The sequence below is a fragment of the Lycium ferocissimum genome, chromosome 12 (genome assembly GCF_029784015.1).
Source record: "Lycium ferocissimum isolate CSIRO_LF1 chromosome 12, AGI_CSIRO_Lferr_CH_V1, whole genome shotgun sequence".
NCBI lineage: Eukaryota > Viridiplantae > Streptophyta > Magnoliopsida > Solanales > Solanaceae > Lycium > Lycium ferocissimum.
Genome location: NC_081353.1, coordinates 46,221,869 through 46,237,359, shown reverse-complemented (window position 1 = coordinate 46,237,359; position 15,491 = coordinate 46,221,869). Strand labels below are relative to the sequence as shown.

At 37.8% G+C, this 15,491-nt stretch overlaps 1 protein-coding gene across 1 annotated transcript; it reads right to left on the bottom strand.

The window, feature by feature from the left end:
- Positions 1-13,909: 13,909 nt before the first annotated feature.
- Positions 13,910-14,607, bottom strand: LOC132039369 (21 kDa seed protein-like). Its single transcript, XM_059429862.1, has one exon. It carries the CDS (start codon positions 14,537-14,539, stop codon positions 13,910-13,912), a length of 630 nt encoding a protein of 209 aa, XP_059285845.1. The 5' UTR covers positions 14,540-14,607.
- Positions 14,608-15,491: the final 884 nt, after the last annotated feature.

Here is a 15,491-nt window from a genome sequence, read left to right as displayed (position 1 = left end):
AGTCCTTCTATAGAGAGAGTTCAGAATAGAGGTTACGAGATAACGAAATGATAGCGAGCACAAAAGAAGAAGGGGTTAATTGGAAGAAGGAGATGAAAAGAAAAGCGGGCGAGATAACAGTGCAGTAATAGATGATGACACGTGTAGCCGAGAACACGAGTAATATCAGTGACGGAACTGTGAAAGACCAAACTATAGAAAGATGAACAACGAGGTAGAATGAGTGCTAGGAAATGACTGGTATGATAAGAACAAACAGGGATGAACAGAATATGATTTGAAAATGAGAAAGGGATTATGTAGGAGTAGTACTTTGCGAAGGATATAGAGGTATTATAAACTTCCTCGTGCGCAGAAAAGAAAGATGGGTATAGACTGGAGAAATATGGTAAGGGAATACCAAAGGAAGCATCCAAGATAGACGTAATTAAATGAGTGCAAATATGGAACGAAAAGGGAATACATAGTTATGAATTTAAAGGTGTAGTACGACGACATGGTGATAAGATAAGACCATTATTGAGACAAACTTGATATGTTTTTGAGTAAGTTAGAAGCCTGTGTTGGGTAGACAGTAAGGGTAAAAAGGCATAAAGCATAAAGGGGTACTGCGTGCACACGACTTCACCTAAAAAATAATGGAATCTTTAAGCGACAAAGACGGTAGGCTTAAGGAACGGATGGTGCAATATAATTTCATCAAAAGAAACAGATGATATAGGTTGAGATAAAGATACTATTTCAAGAGAACTTTGGACACTTATCGTTGGAATATAAGTGCCACCTAACTGAGAATATGGCATGAATACAAGTATTAAATAATTATTGATTGGAGTAAGAGACCCTTTCTAACTCGGAGGGAGATGTGTTATAAGAACGTTTTGAAATCTATTAAGACTTCAACTTACTCCAGATTAGGTGATGAAGGTCATCTTTTGTGAGGTGGACGCTATCATACTAGCATTAGAGCATCATATTTCGTCAGAGTTCCAAGGTTAAGCATGCTAGAGTGAGAGAAATTTTAGGATAGGTGACCCCCTGGGAAGTGTACTAAAAGTCCTATAGAGTCGTACATAGGAGAGACAAGTGGGAAGCTAGGGTAGCCTAAAAGAAATCAGAGTATACAGAGTGGGCAGAAACCTTAAGAGGTCACATAGGACGAGGCTGACTGAACCAGTGAAGAGAAAGAGGGTACATCACAGCTTTAGAAGCAAGGTAAGTTGAATAGCGTTTGGGAATACTTGTAAGCAAGATGGTAGCAATTATGTATACGTATGTATATGATATCCCATACATGGCTATATCAGCGGGTATATGTATCCCGGCAACCAACGTTGCGGTATGTGGAAGGCATTAATCGAATAGGGTAACGAAGTCCAAGTGACAAAAATGGCACAAATGTTATAGGGCAAGTTGATGCTGTTTTTACTACAGGTTAAGCTTGGAAAGTTCTAATACAATGATATTCTGGAAAAGAAAGAAAGTGAGTAGATAGAAGGTAAGGTGACCACAATGTCAGAAAAAGCGAAAGAGTAAGAAACATGATGGAGTAAAGCCTCCCAGAGAGATGACGGGCAAAACACGGCACTATTTGGATAAAAATTTAAGGGTAGGCGTGTGAGAGGGATAGAGTGTGGTAGTATGGAACAAAAGAGGAATGTGTGAGGTTGAAGAACAGACTTCGACAAGTGGGACGAAAGGATAGTGACCACGACGAGGAATGAGAAGTAAAGGAAAGAATGATTAGGCCGTGCAACGATGCTAAGAGATTTCTAACTCTCAAAAGATAAGTGCCGAAGACGATGGATATCTAAAAATTTTTGGTGTATTAGGACCTCCTTAATAAAGGGGGGGAAGAACATATTGGACTTGAAAGGGATTATGGCATCCTCATGCCCCAGAAGGGGATATTTATTAGCTTGGAGCTAGAGTTCGAAACGATCGCCAATACAAGGAAATCGTAGACACGTATACTTGTGTTATGAGAGGATCGTAAGGGAGTAAGAATTTTTGTAGCCCTATGCTTTTGGGGTTGTATTGTAAGATTTGAGGGATAAAGGTTAAAGAAACAGTTGTGGCAGAAAGCTAAAGGAAAAGTTGCGGCAAGAGCCCAAGGATTTAGTTTGAACTGGAATTATGAGTTGCCATAAGTGTAGTTGTACTGTGAAGGATAGCAAAGAGTACAGAACCATTACATATATACATACTTTGGATCGGTGAAATTAGTCCTGGGAAGGAACTAGGAGGAATAGTTTGAAGGACGTAACCATTATACGCATTAGTGACGAATCATGTTGGGTGAGCACTCGGAATGTAAAGGTAAATGGTGACAAGGATGTAAGGACTAATGACGCTGACCATCGAACCGCAAGGAGTCAGTACAAGAGCATATTCAAGACCGTTTATCCAGTTAAAGGTTATGCGAAATTATACAGAGAGACTTCACAAGCCCTCACATCAATGATATCCGACAGAGGTGCCCAGTTTACAGCTAACCTTTGGAGGTCATTTCAGGAAAGGATTGGGGACCCAGGTGAGCTTTAGCACAGTATGTCACCCTCAGACTGACGGACAGATCAAGCGTACCATTCGGACGTTAAGGGATATGTTGCGGGCCTGCGTTATTGATTGCAGAGGCAGCTGGGATGATTATCTGCCACTTATGAAGTTTGCCTACAATAATACCTACCATTCTAGCATCCAGATAGCCGTATGAGGCTTCGTGTAGCAGGAAGTGTAGGTCACCGATTAGCTGGTTCGATGTCGGCGAAACTAAGTTAATTGGCCTAGATATGATTCAGCAGGTAGTTGACAAGGTGAAACTCCTTTAGGAACGGTTATTAGCAGCTCAGAGTCGACCGAAGTTATATGCAGATAATCGACGCCGACACTTAGAGTTCCGAATTGGCGATTGAGTATGTCTGAAAGGGTCACACAGGAAGGGTATTATGAGATTCGGCAAGAAGGGGAAGCTTAATCCGAGGTATATTGAACCTTATCAGGTTATCCGTGGAGTAGGCCAGGTTGCCTGCGAGTTAGACCTACCACCTAAATTGGAGGCATGCATCCAGTCTTCCACATGTCAATGCTCCGTAAAGGTATAGGCGATCCCTCCAGAGTATTTCCCATAGATGATATCTAGGTAACAGAGGAGTTATCCTACGAGGAGCAGCCCATAGCCATACTGGATCGTCAGGTGAGAAGGTTGCGTGCTAAAGGCATAGCTTCCGTTAAGGTATGGTGGCGGAACAATAACAGGGAAGAGATGAAGAATACGTATCCCTATTTGTTTCCTATTCCTACAAGTAATCTAAACTCCTTAATTGGTTATGTTGATTAATAAATGAGCTGTGTATGGTGGCCATAAAAGAGACTCTCCCCCGACGCACTTATAAGACCCTGTAAGACTAGTTTAACATTCGAGGACGAATGTTCTAAAGGGGGGGGGGAGGATGTTATATCCCGTATTTTGTACATTGGGACATTCCGAGCTAACTACGATAAGTTAAGAACAAGACTATTCCGGGATACGAGGTTGAGACTTTTGACCTTCGATTTTTATTTTAAGGCATAAGTTGCTTAGAATTTTATTGGCATGGAATATTAAGGAGAATTTGGGGTTAAAAGTGAATTATGAAAAACTATTATTTCATGAAATAATACCAAGTTGGTCGTGTGGCACATAAGTGGGGTACCACCCATGGCTTGGCCAAATTAAATTCATCCAAGCCATGTGTGGGCTATAGGACATTTGGATGAATTATATATGTGAACAAGTGATGACTAGAAAGTCATAATATTCATCTCTCAACTTAGAAGCTTGGAGAAACATGAAGAAAAAAGGGGAACCATATTCGGCCATAGTTGGCTGAATTCATGTCCATGGAAATTGATCAAAAAAAATTATTTTCTTCTAACTTTTCAACCAATTGGAAGGTCCTAATCAACGTGGAGTAGTTGTTGGAGCAATCAAACCACCCGTTTGTGCCATTTACAACCCTAGCCAAGTTTAAGAACTAAGTGGAAAATGTAAGGTTTAATCTTCTTTTCATATGTTATGGATGGTTTATGCATGTTGTAGTAGGTGGAAAAGGATAAAATTCATGAAATTTTGTATGTTGAAGTTGGACCGTGTAGGTGTTGTGTGTGTTGGAGTGATGAACTAATTTTATTTTGTGTTTTAGTTGATGATTGTTGTGGATTATATGATGAAAATGAAGGTTTAATGATTTAAATTGAAGTTGTAATCGTTTGTGGGTTGTTGTAGAAATTAATGTGATTTTAGCATAGTTTCTTGAATTTATGAGAATGATGTTGCTAATAAGTGAATTGTTGGTGTAGTTTATGAATTTAGAAGAAAGAAATGTGTCGTTGTTGATCTTATTGAATTTGGAAGGTTTCGGGTGGAGTTATGTTGGTTGGGTTGTTTTGAATATTGTGCGGATTGTTTGAAGTATTCTTGAATCTTGTTTGAATGGTTTCGGATTAGTACTTGAACATGTGAGCGTTGATGTTGGTTTTGAATGTACGTAGTTGAGTTGAATGTAAATGGAAGGTTGTCGAATTATGTAGAAAAGAGTTACTAACGTTAGAATGTATTTTGGATTAATTGTTGATGTTGTTAGTATGATTGTTGGTATTGTTGCTGGTGATTCGGCCGAGTTGAATTCTCGGGGTTGTTGAATTTATAGGGAAAATGCTGCCCAAATTTCTGTAAATAAAGTGATAGCTTAGGTTTGGATTCCTAAGTACCTATGACTAATGTTTGGTGCCAAATGATGTTATTGTAGATTTTGAGAAGCCGAGACTTAAATTCGGATTAGCTTAGGAAGCGGACGAGGTATGTAAAGCCTAACTTTTCTTTCTTTTGGCATGTCTTAGTGGTAAGTAGGCTATGATACGAGCCTTAGGGTAATTCCATTCTTAAGATCCGAGCTTGTATACGATTCTTATTCGCTTCTCAAAGTTGACTCTCTTAATGTAGTCGAACTAAGGTCCTTATGTTTTTATATGATTGGATTTCAAAAGTTACATAGAGAATTTTGTTCTTAAAAGATTCTGTAACTACGAACGACCGTAACTTTCATAGATGAGCTCGGAACGCTTCGAAACGTTCGCAGGAGATTCTATAATGAATAATATCTCCAACTTTCATAGGCGGGCTCGGATTGGTTTGATACCTGTCCGTGGGCCCCCGAGACTTTTCTATGTTTGGTTCTAACGACTTTTTGAAAGCACTTAGCATGACTATTGTCTGGGTTTTTTAAATGATGGTTCGTTTTGATTATTCTATTGAGTCTTTGAAAATGTTTTTTAAATTGCATATGGTTACTCACGACTCTGCTCGTGCATTCTGTTATTACATCTTTCGCCGAGTCCCGGGCCGGTTATGTCGTCGTGCGCACTATATTATATTCCGGAGTATGATGTGTTACGGTTCACCGAGCTCCTCGCTAGAGGGCCGGGTCCCGTTTATATTTTGGTGTTATGATGTGTTATGGCGTTATGATGTGTTATGGAGATATGTCGGGGTACGGAGATTTGAAACCTTCCGGAGTATGATGTGTTATGGCGCCAATGACGGGAGGGCGACCATATTCCTGAGCCCCATGCATGATTTGTGTTTTAATAAGTAAGCATTTTGGTATTCGGATATTGCATTTACTTTACGCGTACTTCTTGTTCCGATTATGATCCTGTTCTTCGTATTTCATGCTTTGCATACTCGGTACATATTTCGTACCGACCCCCTTTCTTCGGGGCGCGTTTCATGCCCGCGGTACGGCCTATACGTTTTGGTGATCCGACTTAGGATTTTCATTCAGCTATCTTGGAGCGCTCCCTTGTTCCGGAGCCTATATTTTGGGTACAGACACCTTTGTTATATATGTGTATGTATACGACTATTCAGGGGTACATCGGGGCCCTGTCCCGTCATATGATTCTGTTATTACTCTTAGAGGTCTGTAGACATATGTGTGGGTTATGGGTAGTACTGTTCAGTTGTGTCTGTGTGATTTGTGTGTTGGACGTCCCCCTGTATTATGATAGCCTTACCGGCTTATGTGTGATATCGTCAGCTGAAAGTTGTGATTGTGAAATGTATACATATATTTGTGACAGCTTTGGGGTGACGTTTCACTTTTCTGTATGTATAAGATCTGATTATGCTAGCTATGGTCTGACGTTTGATCTTTGTATGTGTATAAGTTGTTTGTACGCTGATTATAGTTAATGGATGTGTACGGGTGCCCAGCTTGGGCACCAATCGCGGCCTACAGGGTTGGGTCGTGACACAACCTGATACTCTGCATTCATAAAAGAATGCAGCAAGTGCAGATCAGTACAAAACCATAGTACTAGTAGGTATCATAGGCTGACTTAATATAGCTAACATAATTCAGACAAAGCAAGATAGGCAAATAAATCAACAAGTATAAGTCAAACATAATCAAATCAAGTATACGTCACAGCCTAATAGAGCATCTAATCCCAAATGTGCCAAGTCTTAATATGTCCAATCTAAAACCAACATCACAAGTAACATTATCAATCATCTCAAAGTAAGTTGCGAATGCAATGCAATGCAATAATGTATGAATGCAATGCAATGCCATGCAAATGCTCTGTACACATGTACTCCAGATAAAAATATCGATATCTTGGTAGCACAACCCAAGGTGACTCGCAAAGTCTAAGTGCCACTCATCCCGATCTTTGCCCAATAGACAAATGAGACCCGGATCACCGGGGTTCTCACCGGTATCACCCTAGGGGACGCGCAGAGTCCATGCACTCACTCAATCCACGATTCCGGGTCTAACATTGGATATCAGACTCTCATATCATTCTCATTTAAAAATTGAGCCAAGCTCATCACAATGTTTCACTAAGTACCAATAGTGTCTCAACAGTATGTCATGGAGAATGAGAATGAGTGAAATGCATGTGTCAACATCAAGAATCAACTTAATATCACAAGTACCATATACGAGGGGACTTTAATGCCATTGTATCTGAGAAAGAGAAGCAAGGTGGATTACCAGTCTCATCCAATGAGACATTAGATTTTTCTAACTGTATACAAAGCTATGGATTGATTGATGTAGGATTCTCTGGAAGTAAATTCACTTGGTGGAATGGGAGAATTGAAGAAGATTGCATATTCAAGAGGTTAGATAGGATATGGGTGAATTAGCGATAAGTTAGTATTTTCCGACTTATTTCTTCTTTAATCTTAGACTTTTGAATTGTTTGATTGAGAAAATAGTGCATTTAATATCTTTTACTTTGATTTTATAGGTTTTACATGCTTGAGAAGTGATCGGAAAGAAATCAAGTGAAAAATAAGTCAAAAAGAGGTCAAATTGAAGAAAATGAGAAAAGTGGCTAAAAGTGCAAAAAGTTGCGTAACCTGCAATTTCGAAAATCTGAAAACTTGAGGGTTATTTTTGTCATTTTTTGATTGAGAAAATACAAAAAGAAGGCTTTAGTGAAATCGCTTTCATCTTTGGCCATTTCATACAAGTCTTGGAGAGCTAGGGTTTATCAACCACACCATTGGAGGAGAAGATTGGAGCACTTTAATGATAAATTTCTTTAACCTTTATTCAATTCCTTGCTTTGTATTGTATATCTAAGTTTTTAGAGTTTTATTCCATCACTTTAATCTTGTTTATGAAAATATTCATTTACAAAGTTGGATAAAATCTATTGTTATGCTTATGTGTTGAATGACTTTTATTTCTATTGAAGTGGGTCTTTGTTGTTTAATTAATCTTGTTCTTTAATGTTTCTTAAGGGATTAGCTAATCCTAACACCGTTCCATTTAATTCGATTTGAGCTCGAGAGAGGAGGATTGAGGTTGGGAAAGATTAATTAACAAGAATTTGGTTCATTAAATCCCATCTAATAACTTGAGCTAGAGATTGAAAAGTTACTTGAGATTATATTGATTGTGCTTAATATCACACTCTAAGGCTTGAGAAAGCTTAGAGTGAAATTCATTGATTTGGTCAAGAGACTTTTGATGAGATTTTAGAGATCATTATCTAATTAGCATAAACTTACTATTAGTTGTAAAATCGTGAAATATATTGGATCGTTACTTGAGCGTAATCTCCTTTGTATGCATACTTGTGGCCATTGACCATTTTACCGGCTTTCTAGCTAGTTTTATCTTTGTTAGTTGTTAAACCAAAAATCAAATATTGAAAAAGTGTTTGGCTTAGTTTAGTTGGTGATAATTCCTTACTTGTTTAAGTCGTCTTTATATTGTTCCCTATGGATTCGACCCCAACTCATAGTTGGGTAAATTATATTGCGATGACCGTGTGCATTTTCTCTTTGAGAAGTGGATTTGGACGTTATCAATCAGCAAGTGTTAGACATCATGCCTTCCACTACAGTCACTCATATGATCAGACGAGGTTCAGATCATGCACCATTACATCTGGAGTGTAATAGCAATGCCTAGCATATAATCAAATCTTTTAAGTTTCTAGCATCATACATCTATGGATGTGGTAAAGGAGAATTGGACTGCAGATTTCTGTGGAAATCCATTTTATGTATTTCATCATAAGCTGAAGAAGCTTAAAAGAGCACTGGCACGATGGAGCAGGAACACTTATGGGAATATATTTCAACATATTGCCACTATTGAAGCTACTATGAAAGTGAAGGAGTTGCAATTTGAAAATAATCCTTCAAGGGAGAACAGAATGCTGCTACATCAGGCATAGGCTGAACTAACCAAATTTTTACACTTAGAGGAAGAATATTAGAAGTAGAAAGCAAGTATGAAATGGTTCAATGATGGGGATAGAAATACTAAATTCTTTCATTCATATGTGAGGGGCAGAAGGAACAATCTATCTTTGAAAAGAATACAGGATTCAAATGTTAATTGGTTGGAAAATAAAGCAGATATTGGTGTTGAGGCAATCAAGTTCTTTGAGTCTCAATTCATAGAAGAAAATTTAGAAATTGATTATGCATTACTGAAAAATGTTCCTAAATTGATTACTGAAGAGCGGCAAAAGAACATGAAGGAGTTTCCATCTGAAAGTGAAGTAAAAAAAGCTGTTTTGTCTTTCAATGGGGATAGTGCTAGTGGGCCTGATGGATTCATAGGACACTTTTATTAGAAGTGTTGGAAGGTTATCAAGCTAGATGTGATCCAAATGGTTAAAGCATTTTTCTGTGGTTCTGAGATCCCACAATTCATTATTCATACTAACATGGTGATATTGCAAAAAAAAGGAGGTTATCAATACTTTCAGTGATATGAGACCTATTAGTCTTAGCTCCTTTTCCAACAAGATACTGTCAAAAGTGTTGTACAATAGATTGACTAAGGTTCTTCCTTGTATTATCTCTTATAATCAGACAGGTTTTGTGAAGGGCAGGAGTATTGCAAAAAATGTATTACTAGCACAAGAGATCATCAGGAATATTAACTTAAGATGTAAGCATACTAATGTGGTGATTAAATTAGATATGGCAAAGGCATATGATAGGTTGTCTTGGATCTTTTAACTAAAGTTCTAAGATAGTTTGGTTTTGGAGAGGTTGTCATAGATTTGGTTTGGAGATTGCTATCAAACAACTTGTACTCAATATTGATCAATGGTCAAAAGTCATGGTTGTTTCAGATCAAGTTGGGAGGGGGGGGGGGGTAAAGCAAGGTGATCCATTTTCCCCTACTTTGTTCATTATAGCTGCAGAAGTAATGACAAGGAGTCTAAATAAACTGCATGAGAAGCCAAGGTTTATAGGCTATGGAATGCCAAAATGGAGTCCCCAAATCAATCATCTATCATATGCTGATGATACAATCTTATTCTGCTCTGGAGATAGATATTCATTAAAGAAAATGATGAAGAGGCTGAGGAAGTATGAGAAGGCATCAGACAACTGGTCAACACTGATAAAAGCTGTTACTATGGCCATCATAAAGTATCTGCCAGGGTCAACAATAAGATTAAAAGACATACTAATATGAGAAATAGATCCTTTCCTTTCATATATTTAGGATGCCCAGTGTTTTATGGGAGAAGAAAGCTAATTTATTATGAAGATCTGATAAAAAAAGTGATGAAGAGGATTCTCTCTTGGCAAAATAGACTGTTGTCTTCTGGAGGCAGATATGTGTTGGTAAATCATGTGTTACAAACCATGCCTGTGTATTTATTGTCAGTTATGAATCCTTATGCTGGGGTGATAAGAAAGCTTCACAAGATAATTACAAAAATTCTTCTGAAGCAATACTATGGGGGTGAAAAGCAAACATTGGGTAGCATAGGACAAGCTATGTCTACCAAAGGATGAGGGTGGGATTGGTTTTAGATCCCTAACAGATATTTCTAATGCTCTATTTGCTACGTTATGGTGGAATTTCAGATGTGGAAGAAGCTTATGGAGTAGCTACATGTTGAACAAATATTGTAAGAAATGGCATCCCACTATGGCAGTACACAGAGGAGGTTCCCATACATGGAAGAAAATGGTGATCCTAAGAGATACTGTTGAACCACAAATATTATGGCAGATGAGAAATGGAACTTCAAGCTTCTGGTATGAGAATTGGACAAGGCTTGGTGCACTATATTATATCATTCCTGATGCTACTAAAGAAGAAGAGATAGAGGTCAAACAGTTGAGATAGAGGTCAAACAGTTTGTGATGGAAGGTAAATGGAACATGGAAGTATGGAACTGTTAACAGCTACTCTAGATCAGGAATTGGCTCAGCATATTAATGATAATATCAAAGTTCCAGAGGAAGAGAAAGATGATGAACCATGTTGGATGTTGGAAAAGAGTGGCAAATTTTCAGTTAGATCTACATGTGAATTTTTAAGGCACAGAGAGAGCAAATAAACTAGCTATAGAATCATGTGGGAGAAAGGGTTACCAATAAAGATAAGCTTCTTCATTTGGAGGTGTGGAAAGGGAGAATCTCTATTGTTGTGAGGAACATAAGGAGGAAACTTCAGAGCCCATTTATTTCTAACCTTTTCTATAGCTGTCAAGTTATGGAAGCTTTTTGCTTCTTGTGCAGGTATCCTTACAGATGGAGTTGGCCTATAACAGATGATCTTGGCATGGTGGACTGCTGAGACTAAACCAAAACTGTAGCCTGTTTATGGAGCACTACCAGTAGTGATTATGTGGTCATTATGGAAAAGAAGAAACTCAATCAAGCATGGAGGATCAGTTACATTCTACAGGCTGAAACAACAAATACAACAAATTATATATCAACTTGCAAGGAAAAGATATCCAAGGATGCAGAATCTATCTAGTGAATGGGAAAACATGCATCAGCAACTTAGCAATCATAAACCAAAAGTTTATTATGCTAAGTTGCTGTGGAGAATGCCACTTACAGCAAGATTAAAATGCAATACAGAAGGAGCATGCAGAGGCAATCCATGGAGCAGCTCAGATGGATTCTGCATTAGAGATAGCAGTGGGGATTTGGTTTATGCAGAAGCACAGGAAATTGGAATAGTAACAAACATTGAAGCTGAAGCTGAGGCTATAAAACCGGCATTGAGATACTGCAGAGAACACAACATTCCACAGATTCAACTTGAGACTGATTCACTTGTCCGACAAAACCTCTTGCAAGGATAATGGATCACTCCATGGGAACTGAGAGATAAAGTTGAAGAGATCAAATAGGACATAAAGACAGTACATGTACAGATCATTCATATTTCAGGGAAGGCAATAAGTTGGCAGATATTTTTAGCAAATCACGCTTTGGATTACTTAGAGATTAAAGTTCATGACTTTAAGCTCATGCCATCAGAAGGTAGAAGATTACTCAACATGGACAAAGCACAACTTCCTCAACTGAGGATTAGAACAAGGAGTATCCAGCGGATTGACATTCAACAATGATGTTACATGTATGGATATTCATTTGGTGTTTTCACAGATTGGAGCAATCATCAAAGCTGACGCATTAGGATTTCAAATGACATACTAGCTTAGGCACACAGGATAGAACTGGTCATATAGGACAGTTCTTTATTTTGTTAATTATAGCTAGTTCATATTATAGACATGCTGTAATTGACTGTTTTTTAAATTTCTGCAATTATTAATGAAAATTTCTAATAGGCATAGCCTGTTAGAGCGCCAAAAAAAAAAAAAAAAAAATCCATAAGGTAGGCCAGTGGGCAATATAATTAGGTAAACGAAAGAGGGAAACATCTACGCTAACATCGATAAGTGGAAATAAAATGATAGTTCCCATATAAACACATAGACCTCCCACAATATTCTTTGAACCTCTAAGAAAGTACATGAGAATAATGGTACGAGAAATAAATCCCGGCTCATCCAAAGAATACTACCAGTAGAAGTGGGGCTAGCAAAGCAGCTAGAGGAATAGAGAAGACGCCTAGCACGCACTTTGCGGTCCAAATATAGTAGGATCTGAAACAACTACTAAGTTGCCCCACGAAGGAAGCCAAGTGCAATTCCTATGCAATCATATCCCGTAAGTATCATTTATTCCTCCCAAAAAGTTTTCGAGCTATGTCTTTGAAACTCTGAGATATATGATAAGATAATACTCCCTCCGTCCATTTTATTTGTACCGTATACTAAAAATAGATGTCCACTTTTCGTCATTCGTATGAAAATAGATAATTTCTTGTTTCATACTTATTTTATCCTTATTATTAATTATTGAGTTGAAATTTTAAGAAATTATTAGTGGTTGCACAACTTTTAAAGTATGTTTAATTGATTTCAATCATTAGATGACTCACTAATTAAGAGAGCTAAAAGATGGTTTTTCATATATAAACTCCTCTGAAAAGAGGAGAAGACCAAACTGGAAAATGGAATTACATTTGGGGATAATATGTAAATAACCAAATTAGTAACAAAAACTATAGGGATCTATTTGTAGTTTCCGAAACTATTAACTAACTCTAAAAACCTCAGCTAATTAATGCATGCATAAGCCTTCGCAACCTCCTGAAGCAACTCAATTTCAGGCCATTTCCATATCGTATCAAGCTTCTAAATTCAAGCAAGTCCATTTGGAAAAATATATGCAATTCGGAGTTCCAAAGGAATTGGAATGGTTAATTTTGAATATTTTAGCAGGTTAGATATGAAGTAATAGATGAGGACTTGGGAGAGAGGAGATAGGATAGACACAAATACGGAAGAGTTCGAATGGAAGAGAAAGAGGATTACAGAAGGAGTACTGTTTAAAAAATAAAAAAGAAGAAAATAATAGAAAAACTGAAAATTAGGATGGTAAAAATTGGTAACTGGTTATTGCCGATCAAATTACCTAGTGTAAAAAAATCTTTACGCCATCGGTGGATATTAGTTAAACTCAAAACGATTTGATACGGTTTGGTTCAGTTGACTTTTAAAGAACTATTGATAGCCCAACTTTAAGACATCTCGATCGAAATAGTGTGTTAGTGGGTTGGTTTGAAATGGGTTAAAGTTGGAGAACTAAGTTGGAATAATAGGCCTTACAAAGCTTGATGTGTGCGTCTAAGTCGAGAAGGCAACCACATGCACCATTGTTACAACTCTTGATCTCGGAAAGCCTGAAAATTTTGTTAAGATCAGGTGCGACCGCAGTACATATATTGAAGTTAAAGTTATATAAATGTTTTTTCTTTTTATTTTGTAGGGTTTTTGGAGATCGAATCGTAAAAAATAAACAGCAAAGATACAATAATAAAATTAATAGTGCAACATTAGTATTACAGGGAATTAATAAGCATACATAGGGCACGCACTTATTAGGCCTGAGTTACTTATTTATTCTTACATCCCGAAAAACACAACATGCAGGGGCTCAGGCCTTGCATTACATATTTTGCACTATTAATTAGTTATAATAAAAGCATATGCGAAGTTATTCGTCGGCCTTACCATATTGATCGTCCTTTATGAACACAAAGGGCCAGGCATCCTCTGCAAGAGCCAAACGCCTATATCCACGTAGATCGCCGATGCCAGTATCAATGCAATTCTCCACTTCATGGGGACAGAAGACTAGCTTGTAGGCCGAACCACCAAGAGACTTAATCTGAAACCAGCTGTTCTCGTCAAGAGGATTTCCCAACTTTGCACCCGCGCTTATGGTGTAGTTATGCGCGGGTTTAGGGTAGCTGTCGACCTTCAACACAGTCCAGTTAGCACATAAATAACCACGAGTATTGAACTTGATGTTTACCGGAGAGGATTCCAGAATCTCCTGTTGTTTGGGATCTTTAGGCTTGAAGTAGGCTCCAAGACCATTGTAGGTGTCAGTAAGGGATTGCACCACCGATGTGGGACAACGGTTTTGTTCTTGATCTCCAAGATTAAGAAGCAGTAGACCTCCGCCGCCTTCTCCCCAACAAGCTGAATGAATGAAGTACCTAGTATTGCTCTTGAGGGGACGACCATCTGTATCGCGTACAACACTCGATAGCTGGTTTGGAGCATCATTTGTGGAAGTTGCTAAGCTAAAAAGGAACGCTAGGGAAAACAAGGGTAACATGGTAACATGATCTTCATCGTTGTTTTTTTGGTTTCTAATTGGGTTTGGAAAACGAACTTCAAATTGTTTTGGATGCTTTATTCTTTCTTACTAACCTTGAATTTATAGAGAAGATTTGTGTAACGACCCATTTGGTCGTTTAGCACTTTTAGGCATAATATTCCTAAAACACCCTTTTCGTGGTCAAATCTTGCTGTCTATAGTCTGCGATAACGGGTGATTCGGTTATTTAATTGACGAGTTTTAGTCCTCATTTGACATGCGAGGACGAATGTTCTAAAGGAGGGGAGAATGTCACACTCCATAATAATCCTTGCTACTTGTATTAAAACAAGAAAGAATGAGTTAAGAAGGTTCAAGGAAAGTTAATCGAGTTAGTAAGAATATCGTTATAAATATGGTTGTCTTAAGTATCTCGAGGTGACCTGGTAACCTAAAGGATTTGAAATCGCGTTATGAGTATGTATATATGAGGTAATGTGAGTGACCTTTTAAAGTATTTGAGATTATTAGTAATGATATAGAAGATGGACAAAAGATAGGAATATACTTTTTCGATTGAGTTTCGTCGAAGCTTTGTGAGTTCTACTTATGGTTATTGTGATTCTACGGACCCTTCGAGACATGTATATGAATTGTTATGGATGTAAATGACTGTGTATATGTATGTATAAGAGGTTACATGAGGTTGGAAGAGGATTAGAAGTTAAACGAAATGAATCGGAACAATTTCAGTAAAATCTCGGACCCGATTTTAGCCTATATTGTAGGAGTCATATCTCCTAGTATATGAGGAGTTTTAAGGTGTTTCAAAAGCCTAAAATTAAGTTCATCGAGTCTAGTTTGCAACGCAACAAACAGCTCGTCAAAATGATATCGGGGTAAGGAGATATGGATGATTCAAGTCGGGCTGAGTATTAAGACTATCTCAAGATACAAAGTAGAGACTTTA